This window comes from Neofelis nebulosa, chromosome 4 (genome assembly GCF_028018385.1).
Source record: "Neofelis nebulosa isolate mNeoNeb1 chromosome 4, mNeoNeb1.pri, whole genome shotgun sequence".
Classification (NCBI taxonomy): domain Eukaryota; kingdom Metazoa; phylum Chordata; class Mammalia; order Carnivora; family Felidae; genus Neofelis; species Neofelis nebulosa.
The window spans coordinates 78,134,422-78,149,915 of NC_080785.1; the positions used below are offsets into that span (position 1 = coordinate 78,134,422).

At 34.0% G+C, this 15,494-nt stretch overlaps 1 protein-coding gene across 5 annotated transcripts in view; it reads right to left on the minus strand.

Moving 5' to 3' along the window:
* The window catches only part of RUNDC3B (RUN domain containing 3B), a 150,426-nt gene that overhangs the window by 44,538 nt on the left and 90,394 nt on the right, over positions 1-15,494 (minus strand). For all 5 annotated transcript variants that reach the window (XM_058725217.1, XM_058725214.1, XM_058725219.1 and 2 more), the window contains 2 exons: positions 11,446-11,614; positions 10,424-10,581 (listed from right to left, as the gene is read on the minus strand). In XM_058725217.1, coding sequence (XP_058581200.1) covers positions 10,424-10,581; positions 11,446-11,614 — 327 coding nt within the window. The remainder of the gene's footprint in view (positions 1-10,423; positions 10,582-11,445; positions 11,615-15,494) is intronic.

Here is a 15,494-nt window from a genome sequence, read left to right on the forward strand (position 1 = left end):
ATCCCTTCCATTGCCATATACTGATAATGAAGTAGAACAAAGAGAAATTAAGAAAACAGTTCCATTTACATTTGCACCAAAAATAATAAAGTACCTAGGAATAAAGTTAACCAAGGAAGTGAAAGACCTGTACTCCAAAAACAAACACCAATGAAAGAAACTGAAGATGACACAAAAAAGTGGAAAAATATTCCACACTCATGGATTGGGAGAACAAATACTGTTAAAATGTCCATACTACCCAAAGCAATCTACACATCTAATGCAATCCCTATCAAAACACTAACAGTATGTTTTATAAAACTAAAACAAACAATCCTAAAATTTGTATGGAACCACAAAAGGCCCAGAATAACCAAAGCAATCTTGAAAAAGCAGGACAAAACTAAAGATATCCCAGTTCCAGATTTCAAGTTACACTACAAAGCTGAAATAATCAAAACAGTATGGTCTTGACACAAAAACAGGCATATAGATCAATAGAACAGAGTCCAGAAATAAATCCATGATTATACAGTCAAGTAATCTACATCAAAGAAGGCAAGAATATGCAAGGGGGAAAGTCTCTTCAACAAATGATGTTGGGAAAACAGGACAGCTAAAGCACAGCAATGAAATTGGACCACTTTCTCATGCCATACACAAAAATAAACTCCAAATGGATTAAAGATCTAAAGGTGAGACCTGAAACCATAACAATTCTAGAAGAGAGGACAGACAGTAATTTTGACATCGGCCATAGCAACATTTTTCTAGATATGTCTCCTGAGGCAAGGGAAACAAAAGCAAAAATTACTGAGACTACATCAAAATAAAAATCTTTTACCAGCAAAGGAAACAATCAACACAACAAATAGATAACCCTCTGATTGGGAGAAGTTATTTGCAAATGATATCTCTGATTAAGGAGTTAGTATACAAAATATACAGAGAACTTATCAAATTCAACACCAAAACATCATCATCATCAAATTAAAAATGAAAAGACATGAACAGACATTTCTCCAAAGAAGACATGTAGATGGCCAATATGCACATGAAAAGATATTCAACATTACCAATCATAAGAGAAATGCAAATCAAAACCACAATATGTCACCTCACATCTGCCAAGATGGCTAAAATCAAAAACACAAGAAACAACAGGTGTTGCTAAGGATGTGGAGAAGAAGGAACCCTCAGGCACTGTTGGTGGGAATGGGAATGCAAACCGATGCAACCACTGTGGAAGACAGTATAGAGGTCTCTCAAAAAATCAAAATAGCATTACAATATAATCCAGTAATTCCACTCCTGGGTATTTATCCAAAGAATACGAAAAGAGGATATGCACTCCCATATTTATTGCAGAATTATTTACAATAGCCAAATTATGGAAGCAACTGAACCGTCCATGGATAGATAAATGGATAAAGAAGATATGGTGTGTATGTATACACACACACACACACACACACACACAGGAATACTATTCAGCCATAAAAAGGAATGAAATGTTGCCATTTGCAACAACACTGATGGATCTAGAAGATAGAATGCCAAGTGAAATAAATCAGTCAGAGAAAGACAAATACCATATGATTTCTCACAAGTGGAATTTAAGAAACAAAAAACAAACAAGGAAAAAAGTGACAAAAAGCAGGCTCTTAAATATAGAGCACCAACTGTCATTTGCTAAAGGAGAGGTGGAGAAATGGGTGAAACAGGTGAAGGGGATTAGGAATATACTCATAGTGATGGGCAGTGAATAATGTATGGAATTGGTGAATCACTATGTTGTATACCTGAAACTAATGTAATACTGTGCATTAATTATAATGGAATTTAAAAAAACTAAAAACAAGAAGGGTATATTTACCCCTCTCCTCTGATAATGTAAACTATTTTATAGTTATTTTAATTAATTAAAATTTTTAAATTATTTTTAATTTAAAAATATTTTGTAATTTTTAAAAATTTTTATTTATTTTTGAGAGAGACAGAGAGTGAGCAGGGGTGGGGAGCAGGGGCAGAGAGATGGAGATAAAGAATCTGAAGTAGGGTCCAGGCTTTGTCAGCACAGAGCCCGATGCGGGGTTCAAACCACGAGCTGTGAGATCATGACCTGGCTGAAGTCAGACCCTCAACTGACTGAGCCACCCAGGTGCCCCTAAGAAAATATTTTTTAATGTTTGTTTATTTTTGAGAGAGAGTGTGCATGCATGAGTGGGGAAGGGGCAGAGGGAGACACAGAATCCAAAGCAGGCTCCAGGCTCTGAACTGTCAGCATAGAGCCCGACGTGGAGCTCAAACCTATGAACCAAGAGTTCATGATCTGAGCTGAAGTTGGTCACTTAACCAACTGAGCCACCTAGGTGCCCCTATTTTCATTTAATTTCAATAGAGTTAACATACTGTTATAACACACTGTTACATTAGTTTCAGGTGTATACTATAGTGATTCAACAATTCTATACATTATTCAGTGCACATCACAGTAAATGCAATCTTAATCCCCTTCACCTATTCTACCCACCTCCCCACCAACTTGCCCTCTGGTAAACTTCTATAGTTAAGAGTCTGTTTTTCAGTTTATTTCTTTTTTTTTCTTTGTTTGTTTGGCATCTTAATTTTTAATAGAGACTCATCTCAGATAAAAATATATAGTCCCAATAAAAGATATTTCAATGTTTCCAGAAAAACTATTTGCTTCTAATAATACTTTGGTTAATATTGTATTATGCTGATCTTCCTCATGTTTTGTACCCATGTTTCCATATGTACTCTTCCCTTTATCTAGAAAAACCTTCCTTTCCTTCCTTTACCTGGTCACTTTAACTCCTGAAAAGCCCCATTCAAACATCAATATCTTAGTGATGATTTCTCTGGACCACTATTCCTGTGCTGCTTCTGTAAAGTGCACATACTTTTATTACTGTACATATATATACACATTCCTGTACACTCCTCACATCATTTAGATATCATTTAGTCAATTCTGATATCCTCATAATTATCGTATTCACATTTAAATTTCCAGTACCTAGCATAGTTCCTAGAACAACGTAGGTACTCAGTAAGTGCTTATGTATCAGAAAATATTATTTCAAAGGTTTGTCATTCTAAAATGGAAATCTGATCTGATGTGATACTGGCAACTCCACACAACTCCTTAACATGGAATATAAACTCATTTCTCACCTGGCCACATTTACATACACACTTGCCTTCTATGTTTGAGTAAGAAGCTAGCATACAGTTTCCTATATTTGCTGGATGCTTTAATCTCTTTTTGCTTTTGTTGTTTTCTCTGTCTGGGAGGTCTGTCTCTTCCCACCGTCATCTATCAAACGTCAAAGCCACTTTAAGGAATTAGTGTAAGCACTCCACCTTCAATCCTTCCCAGTTCGTTCTCCTTTGTTTCCCACTGTATACCATACACACTTCTATCATAGCACTTGTGACATTTTACTGCTCTTATTGTTTCTAGGTCTGTGGCCTCTGTACGAGCTATGAGGACAGGAACTAGAACAAATTTATTTCTGTATTCTTAGCACCAAGCCACGCATCTAGGATAGAAGAGGGGCTCAATAAATGTCAGCAGGATCAACAAATATTGAGCTATAAAAACAAGTAAATTTGATCATTATCAAAATAAGCTATGGTTCACTGGTTTTAATCCAAAGGACAACAGAGTCTTTCAAAAAAGGCATCTTGAAAAAGAATTTAATCTTCTGGGGAATAGCAAATACAGAATATATTCTACTTTAAAACTATTAGAAATTAAATTAGAAATTAAATTAGAAATTAGAAATTACCACTGTATCTTTCTTGCTTAAAATAACAAAATATCTAGGTAGCTTTAATGTTTAGGGAAGCAATTAAATTGCTGTTGAGAGCATAATAAATACCACTGTGCTTTGCTAAACACCACAACAAACTTCTAGTCTAGTGGTTCTCTACCCTGACGATATATTGAACTAAGGAAGCATTTTAAAAATTCTGATACCCTAATCTCATCTCAGATCAATGAGATGAGATTCTACAATGGTGGGGTCCAGGCAGTGGTATTTGTTAATGTTCCCTAAGTAAATATTTTTTTTTTCTCCTGTGAAATAATAACAACTCCACACATAACTATCTGGCTGTTCCTTCTTGGTCTTTGTCGGGGGAGGTACCTTCTTCCTAAAGTGTTGGTGTTTCCAATGATTCCTTCCACTTCTATTCTCAAATCCTTAAGATTCCTTGTAAATAGAGATTATCCTGGCTTTAAAAATGAGATCCCACATTCTTTTGAGCCCTGGATGTAACATTTATGACTTTAAACAAAAGAGACAAAAGGAGAAGATTTTCAGTTTGGTCTTTTTCCTTCCTTTCAGAGATTAGGCTCAAGTCTGCTGTTACTTACAAGTTCTTATAAAAGATCTAGAATTCTATACTCTATTTTGATAGCAGTAGTCATTCAAAGCTATTATTTTGTTCACATGATCCTTTAGGTTGTGTCTCCAAAATTGAGGGTTATCTTCTCTCCGTTACTCTGCTTCTTTCTCATTTACCTCAGAGGCTATGCTGATGCTCATGATGAGGGTTACTTTGGCAGCTGGACATATAAGGCATATGACCCTTGGCACGTAGGATTTAATATCTGCGATTCCAAGTACTTCTGAGAAACCCCAAAGATGAGTGATATGAAACAATTAAAACATTTTTTTATGTTTGTTTTTTGAGCGACAGAGAGAGCTTAGTTAGTTAGCAGGAGAGGAGCAGAAAGAAAGGGGGACAAAGGATTTGAAGCGGGCTCAGTGCTGACAGCAGCCAGCTCGACGTGGGGCTCAAACCATGAAATCATGACCTGAGCCAAAGTTGGACACTCAACTGAATGAGCCACCCAAGTGCTCCTGATATTGAAGCAACTTTTAATTTTAATAAGGGAATACATTTGAAGCCCATGGCTATGAGTTAAGTTCTGAGAGTGAGTCTAACAAAAATCTTAATGGTACTGCAGTAAACCTTTGTTTTATTTTCCACCTATCACTTATTGTCAGATACGCTATAATTCTTAGGATACTCTCCACTGCCATTTGTGACATGGCACATGGAGAAAATCTTAGGCTGTAATCATGAAAATGAAAGATTTAATATATCATGGCTTCAGGAATGCAGAATTTTATGCTAATAGTTAGAACGGCTATGCAGAGAGCCCTAAAGATCAAAGAAAGTGAAGGCCACAAAACATGAATATAAAGAGGATTCCACTAGACAAAGATGGGACAACATGATCATCAAAACTAAAATAACTACAAGCTATAGAAGCACACTGAATATGGGCGTTTCTGCTATAACACAGAAACAAAATAAAACAAAGTGTTCTGAAATATCACACTGGAAATAACCAGCCTTATGGGTAAAACAGAGGTAGGAGCTAACAACTCAAAACCTATTCAACTTTCTAACTATAACACACTTAAAAAAACAGTGACATTTCTAACAAAATTCCAAACCAGATTTAAAATATTGGTTAAATTCCCATTAAGTAAAGAAATATAATAATCATTTTACAACATTTTTAACGACAAAGTAAAAGCCATTTGATAGAAAAGGGTGGAAATGCATAGAATGCACAAACCTGGGTAAGGACAAAAAGAGCATCTTGAAGATAAAGTTCAACTGAACCAAAGGAATGCATGATGAGAGTACTACAGTGAGAGAGTGCCATCTATTGGTGCATTGCAGTATGTGCCCATATTGGTATTTTTGCATTCCATTCATGTTTCTTGTTGAGAAACAGTAACCTCAGGAAAAATCAACTATGACTCAAGGTGATTTCTTTGCTATACGGACATCACATCCTAGTTTGTGAATCCTGTATGAGTTAATTCACATTACAGAAGTGATTATATATAACAAGTTCATCATATTCTCAAAATAAGAGAGAAAGCAAAACGAAGAACAAAATCTTCATTTCACTGGTAACTAAGTAGGGCATCAACATTTTCTTCTGAAAGTCAACAATATCCTGTAAGAATTAATATATCCTCTAGGAACTAATAATGTACATTGTTCTGAGGCTGCCTACTCCTGTGGCTTGCAATGAGTGTTTTACAAAGAGTTATTTGTACAAGAGATCATCGATCTGAAGATCTAAACCTGTGGTTGAGGACAAAGCTTTCCTCCCATGTAGGATACTCTTCAATTAACAATGTGACCAATGATGTCAATCTGTCCACTTGATTAGCTTATGAGGTCCTTGTACAGAGAAACTGTCTTATTCTTCTCTGTATTCTATTACTCTCAAGTACAGAAGTATACACTTAAAGAAGTGCTTACTGAAAAAAAATAAATACAAAAATGAAAAGTTTTCCACAAATCAGCATAAATAATATGACAGTAAGTTTTTTATAAGGCCAAAACCAATATATTTCATAATCTTATGAGAAACTTTCCATATATGATTCAAAATATAACTGATACATTAAGACTGTATTTATTTAATGAAGTTCAATATATAAGTAAAATGGAGTTAAAAGTCATTTAAATAAATGTGTACCACAGATTTCAATAAAACTATGAGAATAAAAACCTAGAATGATGCTGTATTCTCAATGAAATGATAGGATTATTTCCAATCATTATTTGGAGATTTAAAATTATTTAATACTTTAAAACTCTACCACCATATATGTAATCACTCAAATATATCTTTGTCAAAGCCTAATAATCCAAAATAATCCAAATTAGTAATACATCAGAGATCAATGAAGAAAAGATTTGCAGTTAAAATTGATACCAGTAAAATCTTCAGGGGCCATGAATGTCTTCCTCACAATATACACAAACCTATATTATGATTATAAATATTAATCCAAATGCCATTTAAAAACTAGATCTGAAAAGCAAATTTTTTGAAACTTGGAGATAACACAATCTAAGTCCAAACTCATTGTTTGATGTGTAGCATCTGGGCATGATAAAGTAAAATATTTTAAATTTACCATTTATCCAGGTGTATTTATTAAAGGAGATTTTAAAGTTTCTAGAGACCAAAATAGAGGAATAATCATTGAATGTTTTGTTTGTTCTAACTATATTATATACAACATCATTTAATACTCATAGCAATCCACAAGGTAAATATCAATTCCAGTTTATAGATAAGGAGACAGAGGATACAGGACATTAAGACTGAGCTCGTAACGGGCAAATATAAAGCCAGTGTCTGAACACAGTCCACATATGCAGGAAAGCTTTAGAATGCTCCTCTACTACGTCACTCTTACATTCTATTGCCAAAACTGTTCACATTTTTTGAGACAAATTAAACCATATTTTAACAGTTATTCAAAACACACCAAACACATATTTCTCAATGCATTGAGAAATATATAAAAAGAATAAGGTAAGTGACAAAGGATTTAAATCAACCAGGAAAAGATAATTAACATAACGTGAAAGCAAATATTACATTCTACATAATCCATTTAAACCCCTCTCCTGACCTTTTCCTTTACACATCACAAATTTTAATCTTTTCAGGGCCACTATTATCTTCTCAGGATTAACAAAGAGAATTTAAATGCCCAGCTTTCACTGCAGGCCCTCCTAACTGTTGACAAAAATCTCAGCAAGAAAAGAAGGGAAAAAAGTCCACTCTCTCTACAACCACAAAAATGCCCAGAGTATTCAGTACCTGAGAGATGATTCAGTTGATGTGGTGAATTGTGAAGAATCGCAAAGGAATGTATCTTACTCTTCTATTCAGTATCCTTGTAAATGGTTTTTGCACAAAGGAATCTTTTAAGACAGCAATTTACACCTGGCTAAGATTGTAGTAGCCATGTTATGTGAAAGTAAATCTTTAACCCTAAAGTCAAGAAAACAGCCTAATTCTGACTGTTGGCCTTCATTATTTATTTGTTGCTCTGATAATATTTAGTTTAAATCTCCTTAAAGGCGTTAAAAACAATTTTAAGTATCAATGACACTCTTATCATACATAAAACTGTATTTTAGATTCTTTTTTAAAACTAAAAAGTTTGAGTTTTTTCCTTTTTTGGTTGTTGTTTACTGTTTTGTTTTTTTAAATATAATACACTGTCATACAGTGTATGACATACAGCTAACATACAGTATATACAAAGCGCTCTTGGCTTTGGGAGTAGATTCCCATGATTCATCGCTTACATACAACATGTAGTGCTCATCCCAACAAGTGCCCTTCTCAATACCCGTCACCCATTATCCCTTCTCCCCTCGTACAACCCTCAGGTTGTTCTCTGTATTTAAGAGTCTCTTATGGTTTTCACTCTTATGTGGAATTTGAGAAATTTAACAAAAGACCATGGGAGGAGGGAAGGGGAAAAAATAGTTTCAAACAGAGAGGGAGGCAAATCATAAGAATCTTTTCCTTTAAATTATCCAAAGTACAATAAATGATACATTTTAATTCTTCAAATGAAAATATTTCTTTGATAAAATAAAAACTGATTTCACAATTATTTTTTAAGTTAACACCATTAAGACAGACTACCAGCATCACCTGCAAATGAAAAATTAAATTATCTTTTTGCTCTTTTAATGGTAGAGAAATAACTAGAAATCCATATTGTTTGGCTCTTGATATTTTTCTCCCCACTTATAGAAGTGAGGACTTATGGAAGGTATTAATCTGCCCCTCAATGAGTAATACTCCAAATGACAAACTCTCTTTAAAATATTAGGAAAAAAATAAATAATATGTGAACATAATTCTTTTCATCAAGATACAAATTCCTAGAAAGCATTAAAGTTTTATGCTTATTAATAAAAAATTTTTACTTAAAAATCATCTTTCACTTTGACTAGCTCTCAAAGGATCTCTGTGCAAAATATGTAACATCCTTTAATTAAAAGGAACCATAATTACTATACAGAGAGAAAAACATCTTAACCAAATGATTAAAACTAATATCACTAAAAAAAGGCCAACAGACTCCATGGACCTCTGGATATGATATCCACAGCACTGACAGACATACTCTGTATGTAATATTGCATCCACAAATTGATGAGCTCATTCTGATCATGAGAAAAAGCAAACAAACTCAAACTGTGGGACATTCTATAAAATTACTAGCTTGTATTCTTTAGAAATAACAATCTCATGCAAGACAAAGACTGAGAAATTCTTCTAGGTTAAAAGTGACTAAAGAAGCAAACAACCAAATGAAAAACATGATTCTGGACTGGATCCTGTACCAGAAAAAGGAAAGCTGCAATAAGAGCCATTATTTGGATTACTAATGAAATTGAAATGAGTTATGGGTAAGATGAAAGTACTGTACTGAATTAAATTTAAGTTGATAGATGAACTATGCTTATATATGAGAATATTTCTGTTCCTAGGAAAGACACAACTGAAGTATTATGGGGAAAAGTTATGAGGTATGCAAGAGGGACAGAATTATGAGCAAATGTGGCAAAGTGTTGAAAATTGGTAAATCTAAGAAATTCCCTATGGGAATTCTTTGTGCTCTCCTTGCAACTTCTCTGAAATTTTGAAATTATTTCAAAACAAAAACTTTTAAGTCATCTTTTAAGATTAAATATTAATGTGACAAGATTTTCACCATAGGGGCGCCTGGGTGGCGCAGTCGGTTAAGCGTCCGACTTCAGCCAGGTCACGATCTCGCGGTCCGTGAGTTCGAGCCCCGCGTCAGGCTCTGGGCTGATGGCTCGGAGCCTGGAGCCTGTTTCCGATTCTGTGTCTCCCTCTCTCTCTGCCCCTCCCCCGTTCATGCTCTGTCTCTCTCTGTCCCAAAAATAAATAAAAAATGTTGAAAAAAAAAAAAAAAAAAAAAAAAAAAAAAAGATTTTCACCATAAACAAATAATTAATAAAATCAAGTTTGACAAAATGGTATGATCAGTACAAGTGCTTTGAATAGTGATAATTTAAGAAGCTGGTACCAGAATGTAGATCAGTACACAGCTTTCTTCATCAAAAAAAAAAAAAAAAAAAAAATTCTGCTATGGAAAAGGCTCTCCTAAACTGTGCTTAGTGATATTCTGGGACAGCCAGGTAACAAACACTGCACTGTCACTATACTCTGAGTGGTACTGGTCTTATATACCATCTTTTTTAACCAATCATCAGTCAACCAATAACTAACTAAATAAACAGTTTTAAAAAATTATGTTTATGCATTTGAAAGAATATACACCAAGTTATAGCAGTTGACTCTGGGTAGCACAACTGAAGGTAATTTTTATTTTCTTTCTATATTTTGTAATCTATAATGAGCACGGATTACTTTTAAAATAAGAAAAGTAAACTTTTAAAAGAGAGTAAGTGGAAAAGAACTTAATAGCAAGCAATCAGACTTCTTGGAATTTGAATCCTATGTCAAAACATGACATTTTCTTATGTCTATACACTGCCAATATTTTTCCAAAAGGATCTCACTTACAGCTGATCTTGAAGCTCCACAATTATATATTCTAATTGTTCCTTTTCCAGTTTATGGGCCAGATCAGAATCTTCAATCCTTTGAAGCAGTATTTTATTCTGGGAGACAGATTCAGACAGCTGGTTCTCTCTAAGTCGTAAGAGTTCTTCAAGATAACCCTGAAAATACAGTATCATTGAGATAAAGCAACTGCAAAAATCTAATATATATCTTGAAAGTAAATATTGAGTAGCTTAAATGCTATTCTTTCCATATTGTAATGAAACAATCTCAAAACATTATTGATGAAATCATAAAAAAATCCTTTTAATTAAATATGAAAATTTAACATATGTTCTCCATCATTTAAAGCCCTTCTCTGAAGTTCAATAAGATATATTTGCTGCAATAAGTAGAATGAAAGTTTGTACCTTTTGACCCTTTCATCCATTTTACCCATCTCCACCATGTTATACATTTCTGGTGAACTGTTACTTTTTTTCAAAGGCAATGTATTTCTTTAGTCTATTTAATAGTGCTTTTGCCTTAAGGTCTATGTCGAATGATATTAATATAGAATTCTTTTGCTTAGTATTTGTTTTATCTTTATTCTACTAAATGTTAAAATCTCAAACATATAAATGAAACTGCACACAAAACAATAAATTACTTTCTTTTTTTAAGTAGGCTTCACGTTGTGCATGGAGCTCAGTGTGGAACCCAATGTGGAGCCCAACGTGGGATTTGAACTCATGACCCTCAGATCAAGACCTGAGCTGAGATCAAGAATGGGACGCTCAACCAACTGAGCCACCTAGGAGCCCCTAAATGGCTTATTTTTATATTACAACATAAAATTAGAAGTTGAACAAACAAAAGCCTCTTTTAAAACTATGCCTGATTTTTAATTAAGAGGACGATACAAGAACAGAAAGGAAGTAGCAGCGGGTCCACACTTACATTCAACTAAAATCTTTTGGCAGTGACAGTCCAAACGCAATAATGAGAATCAAATTAAATGACTTTTGGCAACTGATAAATACCTTCTGTTCCAGGGTTAGCTGATACTTTTGTTTAACTCTCTTACACTTGTTGAACCAACTATTCTCATCCATGATGAAAGGAGGCCCGACATTCTCTGGAGTGCTGCTTTCACTACCACTGCTTCCCAAAGTCCTCAGTTCTTCCTCGTCACTGCTGATACTATCAGAACTGGGAAGGTTAAAATTTTTTAAATAAAGTTAATATATTCCACTCTGTTAAGAAATATTTCCATATTTTGTAAGCTACTGGTGAGCAAACTGCAAATATTTAGCACTCCATATACAGTTATAAAAATGATATTATAAAGACTTTAGTTCCTGAAAAAAAAAAAAGACAGCTAGCATAGGCTGCTGACTCCCTCTCACAGAGTTAAGCCTTGAGATGCTACGGGAATTCAGTTGAGGTTTATAGACCTAAGGAATTAACATAAAAACTGTGAGAACATTCTGAGAGAGAAAAGATTTCCAGAGAAGAGAACCAGAAACCCCAAATGTGTTGGGAAGAACTTTCTAGCTATTTTTTCTCCACTGTCATAGGTAGTTCACTGCCTATCCAATATCCACTGCAGGGCAGACAAACAGCACTACCAGCCTAACATCGGGGGGAGTATAACAGGGCAGTATTCAAGGTGAGCTCAGCGTTGGCAAAAATAATAAAAGATTCAGAAAAACTAGGTATTCCTAGGCATCTTCCATTGGATGAAGTAGAAGAAACAGAAGTAGAGCAGAGAAAACATCATTTACAACCCACACCTAAAATTTCTAATGACATCTTTATGGTAGAAGAGGACAGAATAAGGTGGGGAAAAAAAGAAGAAACTAAATGAAGAAGTGTGCTAAAATGGATGTCTGGCTTAGAAAGAAGAATGAGGAGATGTTATATTCAAAGAGGAACAGATAAAAGTACATTTTAAAATATAAGCAATGATAGTAACATAAGAGAAACAGCATAAAAATATTCTGCATAATCTTCAAAGTATTAAAACAACCTCTGATCTATCAAATTGAGGGGCAAACCAACAAAATGCAGTAAATTCAAAACAAAAAATAAGATGGCAGAATAATCCCTCATACAAAATAAGTTATAAAAATCTTAAATGGGTTAAATTCAATAACAAAAGCCAAATGTTTAATTTTATTAAGACAAATAAGAACCAACAATAAGTTGTCTACAAGATACATATGAATACAGAACAACTAACCTTAAAGAGATGGAAAGCACACCCAGAAAATATGACTCAAAAGAAATCCAGGTCAGCAATCATAATTTCATGGGGTAACATAGATATAATGGTGGAAAACAGTATAAGTATCAAAGAAAGATATACATTCCATTCTCCGTGATCCGTGTTTGCATATGTTGGTCTTCTAAGTCTGGGGTCCAAGTACGTTGTCAATATGAGTCAGAGGCCTCCACATAAAGAAAGGTCCTAACTACCAAGAAGATGCTCTCAGTCAGTGATCTAGGAAACAAACTAATAAATAAACACACACCAGAGGAAATTTGCCTAACATAGCCAAGGCTTTTGGTGGACCAGAGAAAATAAAGCAGTGGCTGATAATAAAGCTCCAGCTTTGAAAAACAGACAAATAGAACTTGTAAAAAATTATATTTGACATTAAAAAATTAAATGGATGAGCAAACAAGCAGATAAAATTGAAGAGGGAATTAGCAGAAGCTATGAAGAAATTATAATTAAAGATTTTCAAAATGCTAAGAAAAAAATAACTGCTATTCCAGGATAGCATATCCAGCAAAATTATCTTCCCAGAAAGAGGGCAGTATAAGCACATATTCAGAAAACTAAAACCTGAGAGTTACACGAATAAATTTTCCTAAAAGAACTTCTAATGATCATACTCCAAGAAAAAGACAATGATCTAAGAAGAAACAGTGATCAAAGAAATTTTTAAGTTTATGGGTAAACCTGAACAAATATTGAGAGCAATGAAACACTAACAATGATTCCTGCTTTGTGGAATTTTAAAAACATCAATGAGAGACCTAAGATTCTGGATGGTAGTAGCATATGTTAAAAACAAAACGAGTGGAGTTAAAACAATACAAAGTCCTCATTTATATGGAGAGATAGTAAAGTATTAACTTTAGACTTTAACTTTTAATTTTTTTTTTTTTTCAACGTTTTTTATTTATTTTTGGGACAGAGAGAGACAGAGCATGAACGGGGGAGGGGCAGAGAGAGAGGGAGACACAGAATCGGAAACAGGCTCCAGGCTCCGAGCCATCATCCCAGAGCCCGACGCGGGGCTCGAACTCACAGACCGCGAGATCGTGACCTGGCTGAAGTCGGACGCTTAACCGACTGCGCCACCCAGGCGCCCCTAGACTTTAACTTTTAAATATGCATATTAAAATTAATGAAGTAGCAATAAAAGAAGAGTAGTATGTAACTTGTAAACTAGTAGAGAAATAAAATGGGGGGGAGAAGAAAAAAATCAATACAAAAAGAGGGAGAAAGAAGAGAGAGAAGGTAGAAAAAGAAATTCAAAAAAAACAGAATCAAAACAAAGAGTAAAACAGTAGATACCAATCTAAATATATTAGTAAATGTCCTAATCACCTCAGTTGAAAGACAAAGCCTTTAGACTAGATTTTAAAAATTCCAGTTAAGTGTATCTTGATGAGCACAGAGCAATATACGGAGCTTCTAAGTCACTATACTGTCCATCTGAAACTAATATAACACTGCATGTCAACTACAATGGAAATTTTTAAAAAATTTCTAGTTAAATAGTACTTTAAAAACATACACTTAAAAATAAGGATATAGAAAGGCTAGAAGTGCTCCATTTCATACCTTCCTGCTGTACGCTTTTTCATATATTAACATACTGAAATCAGGATACAGCATACAACTGATGACATTTTACTTGCTGTCAAACCATTTTCTCACTTAGTAATATCTCTGAACTGGGATGCATTTACAATGGAAGGCATGTCAGTTAAGATGAAATATGGTTTAAAAAAAAGATAAAAATACACTAAAAAAATACCTAAAAAAATTGGTGGGACTCTATTTATATCAGACAAAGTAGATTTTAAGGAATAAAAAATTACTACATATTTATGGCTACTACATAGTGATAAAAAAATTCATTATTTCAGGAAAACCTAAGAATTCAAAACTTAGATGCATCTTTTTTTTTTAGTTTTGGTAATTTTTTTAAAAAAAATTTAACTTTATTTAAATCCAAGTCAGTTAACATATAGTGTAATAATGATTTCAGGAGTAGAATTTAGTGACTCATCACTTACATATAACACCCAGTGCTCATCCTAACAGGTGCCCTCCTTAAAGCCCATCACCCATTTAGCCAATCCCCCTACCTAACACCCCGCCAGCAACCCTCAGTTTGTTCTCTGTATTTAAGAGTCTCTTATGGTTTCCCTCCCTTAGATGCATGTTTTAACTCAGCTTCAAAACTAGAAAGCAAAAATCTTAAGTACAAGAAAAAACTGACAAATCAAATACAACAGTGAAAGAATTCATCATCTCAATGAAAGAGATGAAGCAGAGAAAAATAAGAAAGGATACATATTCCCAGAACAACCATTAACAAGCATAATCTAATGAGCATAGGCCCCAATCACTGGAATACTGACCAATTCTATACCATTTTTCAGCAGATTTCAAGAAACTATTATTATGTGAACCATACTCACTAATCTCAACTATAACAAAAGCCCTGAAAATGTTTGAAAATTAAAAATACTTCAAATATTCGTTGGTCAAAAAAATTATAATGGAAATTTAATTTAAAACAACTAAAATATAAAATAATTTATCAAACATAAGGTACAACTAAAGTAGTAATTCAAGGGCCTTATGTACTTAAAAGAAGTAAATTTGAGTACTGAAAGAGAAAAGATCATAAAAACTGTCAACAAATTGGGTATAGAGGAAACATATCTCAACATAATAAAGGCCATATATGACCCAGCCCACAGCTAATATCATACTCAATGGTAATAAGATGAAAGCCTTTCCTCTAACATCAGGAAGAAGACAAGGATACCAACTGTCACC